Here is a 12,496-nt window from a genome sequence, read left to right as displayed (position 1 = left end):
AGTAGTACTCGCAAGCCGCGCCCTCTACCCCGCCTGCATTCCGTGCGCTGCAGATCGACCCCTCAAACAAACCCGAGACCGCTCATCCTTTCAAACTGATTCTTGATACATGCCATCTGGGGTGATCATGGAAGGGGGAACTGACATTGCACCCCAGGCCCCAGAGCCTTGGGTCGGTGACCTGAAGGGGCAATCGATGAACTTCCCCAATCAACCCCATTCTCATCGTATGAGCGTATGCTGCGTAGAGGTGGCAAGGACTGTTCTTGGAATGACTTCGGTGAGAGCTGAGGTTTAGCTAACAACAATCTGATTGAATAACAACAGTCCACTTTGGTTCGGGACAGGCAAGGTTGGAGAACATGGAATCGAACCCCGCCGCCACTGAGGCGCCCGGGGATTGCGATTAGAGAGAGTCTCCTCCCCGCTGCTATGCCTTATCGTGGCGGCGGGGAGGTCAGTCAGGTGATCGATGAGCGGCCGGTGAAGACACAGCCATGAGGACGGGTGGGCGGGTGGATGCCTTTGCCACATTTCCATCACGGGTGGCGGTGTCATTGGCCAACACCGCAAGTACTGAGAGGTACCTAAGGTCCTGCCCGGAGTACTCCGTAGAATAGAAGGTAGCCACCAGCTGATCGAGATCCAAACATATTCAGGAGAAACCGAATGGACTCATCTTCCTGCTTGCCACTGAAATAGGATAGATGCATACTGTGAGCTGCACATTCCATACAATCTCTGGCTACTGCTGCTGAAAGGGCCGCTGCCTGTGGCTTTGGGAAGATGTTGATATATCGAATCTGATCCATGTACGGGTACACGGGCCCAAACTATGTAAATCATGCGCATCGAGGTATGTGCATCACTGCAAGTAAGGGCTCAGGCATCAAGCTCGGGGTAGAAAGTACGAAGTACGGAGTACTCTCGTAGACTTAAGCTTTGCATGTGCAAACCCATGGAGCACTGCTGGCTGAATGATCGCCGAGAATCTGAAGCGTCTCATCCATTACTGAAACCAAAAAGGAAAAGGAATGTTTGTACGGAATACTGTACGGAGTACCACGGGGAAGATCTCCCGGCTCTGGCAATATCAAATCCCGACGACGCCGCACTGCGGATAGCACTTCCCCTTTCCTCTGTCTGAGGAAGTCTTAGACGAGACCATCCCAGACAAACGTTGAAGGCACAATGATGTACGGTAACTTACTGTAGTAAACAACTGCAGTGCGCGAGTGCGCACCCCTCTGTCCTGGGCTCTCACCCCACCCGACCAATCCCCGATTCCCCAAATTCTCTCTCGACCCGTTTTGACCTCTTGAAAGTTGACACCCCTCCATCTGATTAAATTATGGCCCCCCTCCCCTCCCTCCCCCAGCACAACGCCCGAAACAGACCACGTACACTTATCCGAGTACTCCGTATTTGAGGTGGTATGTGTTCAAAAAAAGAGCTGGTATACGCACATAGCCCACCCATCCCGAGTTTTCCTTTAACACCCTCCAAAAGCCAGCCGAAGCAAAAAAAAAAAAAAAAACAAATCCAACCACCAAAAACAAACACTTACATATTCCGTAGCATACATACTATGCGGGCAACAAACAAACAAACACAACCAGAGAAGAAACCCATCGCCCCCCTCCCCCTACTCCACTTCAATCCTTAGAACTGCACCATCTGGCAGAAGCGCAGGTTAATCCCAAACCAACCTAGCGGAAATCATCTCGCGCCAAACCAAATCGAGAATCTCACGCATTTGGGATCTCAGAATTTCCTCTCTGTTTCTCTCGACCGAGATTCGAATTCTGAACCGGTCCGGTCGAGGGAGGAATAATGATTGACAGGGCTGCAACTGCACTGCATTGCACCGCTAGACTTAGGTAGGCTTAGACCGTCCATTGAATTTATGTTTTGCGCTGTTAAGATTTTTCTTGGTGTAGAGTATAAACTCGGCCTTACTGCTCTTGTCACTTTGGACAGAGTTAAATCGAGTCTAGACTACGTAGTCGATGATGTTTTGAAGAAGTATATTTAGCAATGTATCGCGATGGGGACATGTACGGAGAAAGAGGGCGGAAGAAAGAATGCGTGGTGAGCTCAGCCACGGTGTGGCGGAGCTTCTTGAGCAGCAAGACATCTCAGTGATTGCTTGTGAAGAGTAAAGCATTCATTATCACACGTAGACGGATGTAGGAGCCGAGGTATACGGTAGTATACGTACACCGTTACTATTCGTAGCGGGGGGGGGCACTTTCTGATGAGGATGTCCGCGGGTTGTTAAGAAAGATTAAGATGACAAGTGGATCAAAATGAAGAAAAGGTTCCGCGCACGAGCTAAGTTTCCTCTCTGAGCCTTGGCGTCTGGCTCACTGGGTCGCTTGATGTGCTCGGCTCGGCTGCTTGGGTGGTTGTCTTGGATGCTGATTGCTGCGTGGTCTTCAAGTCGGTTCCGTAGTGGATTGTTGTTTACTTTGCTCTACTACAGTATTCATACTAGCGCTGAGAGTAGTTAGTAGCTTGTTTAGTTGTTGGTGCCTGCGGCCGCCCTCTCTCTCCACCCTCTCAATCGCCCTTCATCGAAACGACAGTGCGGTGTAGGCATTCGTCTAGTTTCATTGTCGTTGCAAGAGCAGAGCGCTAGACTCGAATTTTCAGCGAAGAGAAACAAGCCAGGAGACCGGATTGTTCCCAATCGCAGGGAAAACATGCTCCATCGACTCGAAACTACCCCAAGATCCAGCTTGGACCCCTTCGCCACCTTTTGCCCACGTTGATCAACAACAACAAATGGACCATCCCCGTATTCACAGTTTGAAGAAACATGGATTCTCCCATCTCTCGAACGACAGCATCGTTTCTCGGACCACCGGACGGGCGAGGGGGGGGGGGAAGCCGCGGGCTTCGAGCCCTTGGAGCCCTTCGACGAGCGTTCGACGAGATTACTGATTTAGGATGGATCGACGGAGATCCTCCCCCCGAGTCTCTCCTTAGCATCAACCTTCGAACCATGGTTCCGGGCCCTGCTGGCAGTTGATGTCGGGAGGCGAAGAACGGGTTGCTGGGGAATTCCAATTTGGAGAAGGCGAGACAGACAGAAAATGGCCCGGAGACTTTTCGGTCTGTTTTCGTCCCCTTCACCCTCACCGGGAGTCGTCGCTGTTCGAAGTCTCCAGCCATCTTAGCCATCTTCAACCAGAACCTGAGGGGTTTTCTGTGGTTGAGTGCCTTTTTTAGGTTTCTACTTTAGCAATCCGGCCGGTTTGATACAATGCCGTACGCGTTTACTCCGTAGTAGTATACTTCTGAGAAAGCGTCGTGGAGATCATTCTCCTTGGGCCGGGAAATTGATTCTCGTCCAATTCAAAATGAGTTAGGGCGATCATCGAAAATGCCTGTGCTTTCATAGGGGCAGGCAGTTGATTTATAGATCAACTGCCAGAATGCTTGGCCTTGGCACTATTCCTCAGCGACTTGTGCTACTCAGCGACTAGCAGCCTAAGGGTGATGGATTGTTGGGCAGGGCGTCTGGCTGCCTCGTCACACGCGCTTTGTTTTTGATGCGCTCTAGCTGCTGATCTAGCTGCCGGTTGCTGTTACATCGTCCATGCCGACTTGCGTTCCAGGTTGGCCCCGAAATTGGGACCATCGGAGGAGCCCTTTCCAGCGCCTTCCATATAGTAGAACGAACTATAGTTCCTGTCGCATACATCCCTGCGATGTATAGACGCCATTGTCGTCATGATTCCTGGCCCCTGCAAGTGAAGACAAGGCGATTGGCAGGACAGGCTAGTTCGGATCCTGCAGTGTGTACATGAACATCCCAGGCTGCTTCCTTAGTAGGAGGAGTAGTCTAGACTGCCCTGACAGGGCAACTGAATAATGATTGTACCTAGTAAGTGACTGTCGAAGCTACTCAATGCGATGGCCGACAGTGCCGGGGCTGACTGCACCTGTACGGCGGCGGATGTCTTACAGCCATGGCTGCAGGTCGCACCAACCAGCGAGCCCGATGAGAGAACTAGTGAAATCCTGACCAATTTAGACTCGCCGTAGCGGCTTCCCGAACGACTTTCAATTTCGGATGCTGTTTCAGACTGCAGGACGACTCGACGAGGGAGTCGCAGACGGGTCAATTATCTGTCCGGGAGCTGTCAGGTACGCGAGTGAGCCCAGCTGACCTATACTCTGTCCGTCGTAGGGTGTACGTTGACAGGGCTTGGATCCCGTGCAGAGGCGTCGAGGAACTCCAATTTCAACGGTCGGTCAGCAAAAGATCCGCCTGCAGCGAGTCAGTGGCAGTGAGAGTGACTTGAGTGAAGCTGGAGAGCACTCAAAGCAGACAAGTCGAACCCTCAACGGCCGAGGTACAACGGAAGAGCTAGCCCAAAAAGGAAATGAAGCCACCGCGACAGTCATAACCGTTACATAATCGACTCCAGGCGGGTTCCAGTTTGCCCGATGTTGCGGCGGCGGGAACATCGCCCTGGAGAGGCGGCGACTGTCCAGTCTGCGGGCCTGGAGACTGAGTCCAGCGTCTTTCGGGGTCTGTCCGTGCTGGTCGGAGAGCACTGACCAATAACAACGTGGCAAGGGGATCAGGGCCAATGATCGTGTAGCGATAAGCTGCTGGTCCAAGTCGCCAATCCGCAGGCGAGCTCAGGAAGATCCGCTGCATTGGGAATGGCCGTCCGCAGCAGTCATTGGGTACCGGCTTCAATTTCACCGTGCAAGAGGTGGACCGTACCAGTTCCGGCCCTCCGAACTAGTGTGATGTAGATTGAATTGGGACTTCCACGGCTTCCGAAGCTCTTTCATTTTCATTTGCATCTATCCTCCAATCCTTATCCGACCGGATTGATTGGCACGGGTTAGGTAGTACGACTTTAGTCGGTCTGTCACCGCCAGATTGCCCGTGTCCTTGCCGAGCAGGAAGAAGTAATAGAGTGAGCCACTTGCAAGGGGAGGGTGATAGATAGTGAGGTCGGCGACAGAAAGGATGCAATTCCAAGCCCGTGCTATAGTAGCCATAATCACTCGAGGTTGAGTTGGTTGGTGTGTACGGAGTAGCTAGTAGGCTATACAGGAAGTACAGTACACGATGCCAGATGGTGGTCTCGTGAACTCTTCCTAACAGAGTAACCCTCTGCGGTCACTGCTTTTTGCTAAGGCGGACGCTCGAGTGGAGCCGAGGTTGCAGTGGGGCTACTTTCCGGCTTCTCTTCGTCCAACCAGCACCATCTCTATTCTGATTTCACCGGTAGCCGCCGAAATGTAGCGTTCCAGCTTGGTAGGAGCGCGGTAGAGAACCGCTCCACGGGGGAGGTTGGTGGGTGACTGAGGGTGGGTTTGAACTTTGGAGATGGAAAAAAGATGGAACCCCTTCACTTCCATCCATGATCCATCTGAGGACGAGTGGGGAAACAGACAGGAGCAGAGCATGGAGATCGCCTGAAGGGGAAAGTTATCATGCTTGTCGGTTCAGGGTTGATTAACTGGTTGCCACAAGACCGGGATGCATACTTGATTCTCATACCACCGGCTTGATCGATGATTCATCGTGAGAATGTGAGTAATTAGAGGGACTGGGCAAGAGGCTGATAGGGGGGATGGGATGGGATGATTGTAAGAGGCGGTCAAGAAAGAAGACTGGGGGGACACACGGGGAAAGAGAGGAGGGGGAAGAAGGAATTAGATTCGGTTGTCATCATGACTTGACTGCTTCGGAAAAAGAGGACTGGTTGGCAATGGATGCATCCATCCCTGATTGAGCCCTTCCAGTTCCTCAGATCCGACGGATGGTAGAGGAATGAGAAGACTACTTGCTGGTTACCTGGACCAGTCGTTGTCGTACTTTGTCACTTTGGTTGTCTTCTACTAACTCCTGTGCCTTGCTTGGGACTTCTATACATGTGCAAGACTACATCCAGGCTGGCGAGTGATGTTATAGTCAAGGACTTAACAGTCAAGGACGGATGGATATACTCATGCTGATAGAACAAGTAACAGTTGCATCCGATCAGTTCCAGGTTAACTAGTTGACTATCCATCCGTCCCTTCATCTCAGGGCCATCCTCGGTAAAAAGCCGTGCTGGTTTAGGAATAGTGTGGTTGGCATGCTTCCGATCGGGAGGGCGCTATACTGAGTAGCCAGTAGGTTGTTTGGTATGTTACAACCTCTGCAGTGATGTACAGTTTCCCGGGTATCAGGTGCAGTATCACTCTCAGGGGGTAATTTTCTCACTTTGGGTCTTCTTTCCCCCTCCCCTCTCCCCTTTCCTCCTACTTCCCCGGGAGGAGGTGGTCAGCGTCAGATTTGCAGATATTCTTTTCCTGCAGGCGCCTGTATATTATCCGACTGGGGATTGATGCCATTGATTGGCATGTATGTACATGAGTATGTACTCGAAGCATGGTGAGTCCGATGTGGATGATGAATAGGGTAATTCTGACGGGAAAGAGTCGCCTCCAACGGCTCCACCGGCTGCTGTTTCTTCGGGACTTTCTAGCCTCAACCTTTTATCGAGTAAAAAGCCACCAAAAAGATGCTGATCCCTCCCCTCCCCTCCCTCTCTACTCTTTTCTCCCCCAATGGTAATCTCGCCGCCGACTTTCGTTTAGCTTACCCGCCTGTTGAATTTATTTTATTTATGATTTTTATTTTATTTTAATTGATTTTATGTTTTCCTGGTAAATTAAATTATTTTGGTACTTCCACCCGCTAGCGTGCATCTCCACAAGGCAGGCATGGCAAAATGTTAGACTAAAGAGAGAGACACAAGAGAGACACAGCAAGAAACAGTGAAAGAGAGCAGTTGTAGTCCGTCCGTCCAAACAGAGCCACCTTAATAATAAATTAATTTCCCAACCTCAACCCGCAGAATACAGAACACCCAGAACTATATTAGTATCCGGGTCATCCCCCCCCTTCGCTCTCCGGATTTGAAGTGTTACTTCCCAACTGCACTGGTGATAGTGCTGGATACATAATACCAATACCACCTCCTTCCAAGTTTATTTGATCAACTTGATCTCTGGTTACTACACTTCTATACCACCACTACCACCACCACCATTACCTTCCACCAAACCAAAACCAATTTTATCCACAACCGGTCTCGTCTTAGCATCTGTCTATCAGCGCTTATCCTCAGATTGCCTTCGTCATAGCGAACTTTATCAACCCGCGTCTCCTGCGTGCCACTGCGATGCTTCTTTGGTTCCAGCCAGCTTCTCTGTCGAAAATCGTGTGCTCGATCTAAACTCATTACCAACCCTTAACATCACTCAACATCATTATCTGGATCATCCCCCGTCCTTGTCATTACCATCACCCGAAACCGTCAAGATCTCTCCATACTTAATTACCTCCCATCCTTTCGATTCTTGATATCCCTTGAAGCGATTTTTTCATATCCATATCTATCTCGTGCATTCTCTCTCCTCTCCACCGCCTTTTGTCATATCAAACTCTCAACCCTAATCGCATTTCCGAAACTTGTGGTGATATCATAGTTTCCCCGAAATGGCCACCCACGTTGTTACCGCCACTACCACTTCTCCCGTTCTCGCGGGTAATCAAATCTCCCTCTACGGTCAACCTACCCCTATCAACTCCGCCGATACCACCGCCAACAACTCCGCCAACAACTCTCCGGCCTCGCCTCAGCAGCAGTACCTTCCGCTCCACAGCAAGCAGCTTCGTCCATTGAAGGGTCCTTTGTATGTCCCCGCTGCTTTGCGCCCCAACAACGACCACGCTACTCAGAAAGTCTCCCCGCCTTCTCCTCCCCGCAGTGTCCACGGCTCCTTGGACAGCCTGACTGAGGGCGAGATCGGCGTCCCGGCTACTCGTCGCTCCACCATGGAAAGCTACAGCAGTGGCTCGACTGTCAGCAAGCTGGCTGAGGATGAGTGGATGAAGAAAGAAGACCTTGGCGAGGTGACCGGCCAGCCTACTCGTGAACACTGGAAAGTGAGTATCTCTTCCCCTTCTCTGTCTGGGTGGGCGATCGGTTGTTTTATAAAGTCACTATGGCGTGCCTGCGGCGCACTGTCGCGCAAGGCGTGCCATTGCGAATCATCGCGTGATCGACATGACGCCATCGCACCCCTGCATCATCCGCTCGAACTTAAGCTAACAACGATCTTCCTTCAGGCCGACTCTGCTTCTCCCAACTGCGATTCTCCCACCTGTCGCTCTTCCTTCGGCATCTTCCTGCGTCGCCACCACTGTCGCCATTGCGGCCATGTCTTCTGCTCCTCCCACACCCCCCTATGTCGTCCCTCTCGATCAGAATGCCCGCTTCCACCCAGAGGGTGTCCCGTCGCGTGCCTGCGATCTCTGCTGGAGCGCGTATTCGCGCTGGGAGGAATCGCGCACTGAGCGCCTTACCAAGATCCAGACCCAGCTCGATGCACAGACCGGTACCGTTGGCGAAGCCGACCGCGCTGTCTCTCTAGCCACCAAGCCCTCGCCGGTCGAGAGCCTCAAGGCCGCTGCATTGAACGGTGTCCCCGGTCAATCCACCGAGATCGCGGCCAGCGTCCCTCGCGGCTGGAACTGGAGCACTTTCTGAAACGACCACGATTTCACGCATTAATGAACATGCCCATACACGAGGGGTTGTCGGCTTCCACAATGATTCATGCTGACCGACGCCCACCTCACTTCACTTCACTTCGTACATACCTGTTTTAGAACATATCTTTTCTCTGCTGTCGTTTATTTCGGATCCATTTTTCGGTGTTACTGTGCGGAGTTTCGGAAGACCTTGTGTTACTTTGCTTGTCTTGTGGTGTTTTCTTCCTTTCTCATGATCGTCAGAGAGGCGGAGGTGTTTGTCTTCAATCTGCTTGTCTCCTTATGCTTAGGATACCCCGTCATGTTGCTACGAGCGGCGATCTTTTTTTTCCCTTGCTTCGTGGTACGGTGTTTATCAACCCGACCTTCCAATACACAAGAGTTAGATCTCAACAAGAATGAACAATATCCAAGAATCTTATTTTCTAGTCTACTTCGTTGTAAAGTCTTGCTGTACACACCACACCCTTTATAGAGGAGCATCTACAAACTCCTACTCCCATCGTAAACTCTCGCTGTACACACCACTCACTCTGCAAGGAACCTCTACATGCCTACTCCAGAACAAGCCTCCTCCACATCCCCAAGTGCTCAATCTCATTCTCGTCCCACCTCCCCATCCCCTCGTCAGTCACAAACCCACACCGCTCATACATCTTCTCCACCTGCGTCTGCGCATGCACCAGCACCAATCCATTCCACAACGGGCGCGCCACCACCACCCCCGCTCCATCCTTCTCCTTCCCCTCTACCGAAGCATAAGCAGCAGATGCAGCATCAATCTCCCGCGCATGCTCCCTCGCCCACGCCAACGCCGTCTCCACCACCGCTCGCCCCAAGCCATACCCCCTATACTCGCGCAGCACCGCCACCCGCGTCAACTTGATGTAGGGTTCTTGTTCTTGTTCTTGTTCTTGTTCTTGCTCCGCACCATCCCCGTTCCCCGTTCCGTTGCGATTGTGATTGTGATGCTCGTGGATATTCGGCGGCGGAACGAGCCGGATCGTCGCGACGGGGGTGCGATCGCTGCGTTCCGTTGCGTCTGCTTGAGGAGGTTGTTGGTTCGGGGGGTGTGCCCCGGCGGGGGTGGAGGCGGTTGGTTCCGGGGTGTGGTAAACAACCCAATGCCAGCTGCGGCCGTCGTCGGCGTCGATCTCCTCCTCGGCACTGCAGTGCTGTTCGTCAATGAAGACTGTCTGCCGGATGGTGAGGGCGTCGGTTAGGAGGCGCGGGTTGGTGGGTGGGTCTGGGGTGGTGCGGGTGGGGAGGGTGAATTTCGGGGTGCCCTTGGAGTTTGGGGCGGGCGGGGGGAGGAGGTGTGTTGTAAAGGGCATGGTTCCTTGTGGTTTGCTGTGGTTTGGTTGATTGAGGGGGAGGGGTTGGTGGTTTGTAGTTGGTGGTTGAGGGTCGAGGGTCTGGAGGGGTGTTAGGATTTTTCTTTCGGGGGTTGGAGAGGCTTGGGGAGGTGGGTGTTGCGTACCTGGTGGGTTTTATACTGGAGGGAAGGGACGGGAAGGGAAGGGAAGGGGATATGTGTTGGTGAGATTGTTTTGAGGGTGAAGGAGGGTGAGAGTGAGATGAAGTGAGTCAGTGCTGCCCCCCGTAATCGGGAGAACTGTCTGCAAACTGATAAGTTGGATGCAGGTGCGGGCGGAGATGCGGAGCGGAGGTGATAAGGTCGGTCACCTCCGGATTTTGGGCTGGAGGGTTGGTTGGGGTTCGACCACTCCTTCTATTCAGTATAGTCCCTTGTTTTACGGCTCTGTCTACGGAGTTCTAAGGGCGAGCATTAGAAATAATTAGCAATCCAAATCGTAGGTCCTTTGATAGGGGGTGAAAACAACAACCCGCGGAGTAAGTGCAGTATACAGACCCCAAACAAACAATGCAAACACCAAAATTTATCCAGCGTCGCCCTTCCTCATCCCAGCACTCTCCACTTTTAAGGATCAAGTCATCCCCAGAGCAAAGAGATGTCCCTCTACTACGACGCGGTGGGCATCCTCACAGGCCCTGCCACCGGCGGCTCCTTCAAATCCCGCCTCTACAACGCCCGCTCCCTTAAGGCCTCGCCCGCGCAGATCTACGCCCTGATCATCGAAGCCTCGAAATGGGATCTCCTCCTCAAAGAGGTTATCGAGAAGGCGGGGATCTTGAAGTTGGAACCTAAGGTAGGAACCCCTTTTCTTGCTATATAAATTAATGCGCGGGTAAACCGCGCATGCTTTTCTGTCCTTAGTGTCTGCGACTGTTTACAAGAGTATACTGACGCCACCACCGCAAAAGTTAACCCCCCTCCTCGCCCTCCTCCTCGTCCACGACCACCTCCTCGCCAAATCCGGCATCGCCGCCAAAGCCACCCACCCGCTGCGCCAAGCGATCGAGCGTCACAAGGCCCGCCTGCGCGGGGAGTTCACCAAGGCGCGCGTCCGGCGCGGATGCGCCACAGTCGACGCCCTGCGCGAAGCCATCCGCTGCGAGAAGGTCGTCGCTGCCGGCGGGGATCCCACGGTCACTGCGACAGCGGTCTACCCGCGCTGGGTGCGGGTCAACAACGTGCGGACGACGCTGGCCGAGCAACTCGCCACCACGTTCAAGGGGTATGAGGTTGTGGGGTCGCTGGTGGAGCTTGGGGGCATCGTGTCCAAAAAGGCGGCGCTCACGGCCGGTAAGAAGATCTATCTGGATCAGCATGTACCCGATCTGGTGGCCGTGGCGCAGGGGGTGGATCTGACAGTCACACCGGCTTATAAGCGTGGGGAGATCATTCTCCAGGATAAGGCGTCGTGTTTTCCGGCGTATTTGCTGGTAGGCGATGGGAGGTGGGAGGGTGGGGAGTTGTTGGATGGTTGTGCCGCCCCGGGGAATAAGACTACGCATATGGCTTCGCTGCTTTGCAAGCATCCCCTCGGGGAAGGGCAGAGGAAGAGGAAGAGGGTGTGGTCTATGGATCAGTCGCAGGTCCGCGCCAAGACGCTTCAGAAGATGGTGGCCACGGCGGGGGCGGATGCTTTGGTGACGGTGTTGCCCGGGCAGGATTTCCTGGCGCTGGATCCGGAGGAGGAGCGCTTCGAGGGCGTGACGGGTTTGTTGCTCGATCCGAGTTGTTCGGGGAGTGGGATTTTGGGGAGAGATGATGTGCCGACGCTGGTTTTGCCGGAGGTGGGTGGCAATGATGGTAGGAATGAGAGGCAGAATGGGAAGAAGAGGAAGCGGAGACAGGATGATGATGAGGGTCGGGAGGAGAGGAAACTCCCTGACGCAGAGGAGGACGAGGCCGCGCTGGCGGAGGACGAGAACGATCTGCCTGCCAATGGGCATATGGGCCCAGAGCGGCTGCAGAAGCTTTCCAATCTGCAGACGAGGATCGTGGAGCATGCCCTGCACTTTCCGGCGGCGACGAGGGTCTCGTATAGTACGTGCTCGGTGCATATGGTGGAGAACGAGGCGGTGGTGGCCAGGATTCTGGCGTCGGATGTGGCGAAGAGACGCGGGTGGAGGATCATGCGGAGGGATGAGCAGCCGGAGGGGATGCGGAAGTGGAAGCATCGTGGGGTGCGGAGTGAGAAGCCTGCTGCAGGTGGTGCTGCTCAAGTCGAGGTGGGCGATCTCGGTCTCTCGGATGAGGTGCTGGAGGGTTGTCTGCGTTGTTGGCCCGGTGATGATGAAGGCACCGGCGGCTTTTTCATTGCTGGGTTTGTGCGCGATGGAGACGATGAGGTCGTGGCTGAGGCTGAAAGCGCCAATGGCCATGTCGAGGACGATCAAGTGCATCAAGACAGTAATGCACAAGATTCCGACGAGTCGGATTCAGATGACGAGGCTCAAGATGACGAAAACGAAGACAACAGCGAGGATGAATGGGCTGGGTTCTCGGATTAGATGTATATAGGAGCTCTAACTACCTCATCCAGA

At 53.4% G+C, this 12,496-nt stretch overlaps 4 protein-coding genes across 4 annotated transcripts; 2 read left to right on the top strand and 2 right to left on the bottom strand.

The window, feature by feature from the left end:
* Positions 1 to 4,133: 4,133 nt before the first annotated feature.
* Positions 4,134 to 4,675, bottom strand: ASPACDRAFT_38159 (uncharacterized protein; the record flags this gene model as incomplete). Its single annotated transcript, XM_020200405.1, has 3 exons — positions 4,134 to 4,148; positions 4,206 to 4,279; positions 4,426 to 4,675. The coding sequence occupies 3 exons, from the start codon at positions 4,673 to 4,675 to the stop codon at positions 4,134 to 4,136; spliced, it is 339 nt and encodes a 112-aa protein (XP_020060936.1).
* Positions 4,676 to 7,522: 2,847 nt separating this feature from the next.
* ASPACDRAFT_74212 (FYVE zinc finger domain-containing protein) lies at positions 7,523 to 8,576 on the top strand (the record flags this gene model as incomplete). Its single annotated transcript, XM_020204147.1, has 3 exons — positions 7,523 to 7,972; positions 8,156 to 8,248; positions 8,295 to 8,576. 3 exons carry the CDS (start codon positions 7,523 to 7,525, stop codon positions 8,574 to 8,576), a joined length of 825 nt encoding a protein of 274 aa, XP_020060935.1.
* A 407-nt stretch (positions 8,577 to 8,983) lies between these two features.
* ASPACDRAFT_1851575 (GNAT family N-acetyltransferase) lies at positions 8,984 to 10,208 on the bottom strand. Its single transcript, XM_020197206.1, has 2 exons — positions 10,062 to 10,208; positions 8,984 to 9,996 (listed from the first exon to the last, which is right to left on the bottom strand). Exon 2 carries the CDS (start codon positions 9,913 to 9,915, stop codon positions 9,136 to 9,138), a length of 780 nt encoding a protein of 259 aa, XP_020060934.1. The 5' UTR covers positions 9,916 to 9,996; positions 10,062 to 10,208; the 3' UTR covers positions 8,984 to 9,135.
* A 346-nt stretch (positions 10,209 to 10,554) lies between these two features.
* ASPACDRAFT_3657 (rRNA (cytosine-C5-)-methyltransferase RCM1) lies at positions 10,555 to 12,292 on the top strand (the record flags this gene model as incomplete). Its single annotated transcript, XM_020200220.1, has 2 exons — positions 10,555 to 10,752; positions 10,868 to 12,292. Coding segments are annotated over 2 exons (1,623 nt in total), but the record flags the coding sequence as incomplete, so codon positions are not given.
* Positions 12,293 to 12,496: the final 204 nt, after the last annotated feature.

Source organism: Aspergillus aculeatus (assembly GCF_001890905.1).
Source record: "Aspergillus aculeatus ATCC 16872 unplaced genomic scaffold ASPACscaffold_1, whole genome shotgun sequence".
Lineage (NCBI taxonomy): Eukaryota > Fungi > Ascomycota > Eurotiomycetes > Eurotiales > Aspergillaceae > Aspergillus > Aspergillus aculeatus.
This window is presented reverse-complemented; position numbering and strand designations above follow the sequence as displayed.

Coding starts and splice junctions, on each gene's coding strand:
- ASPACDRAFT_1851575 (XM_020197206.1), bottom strand. CDS start 9,915: ATGCCCTTTACAACACACCTCCTCCCCCCGCCCGCCCCAAACTCCAAG.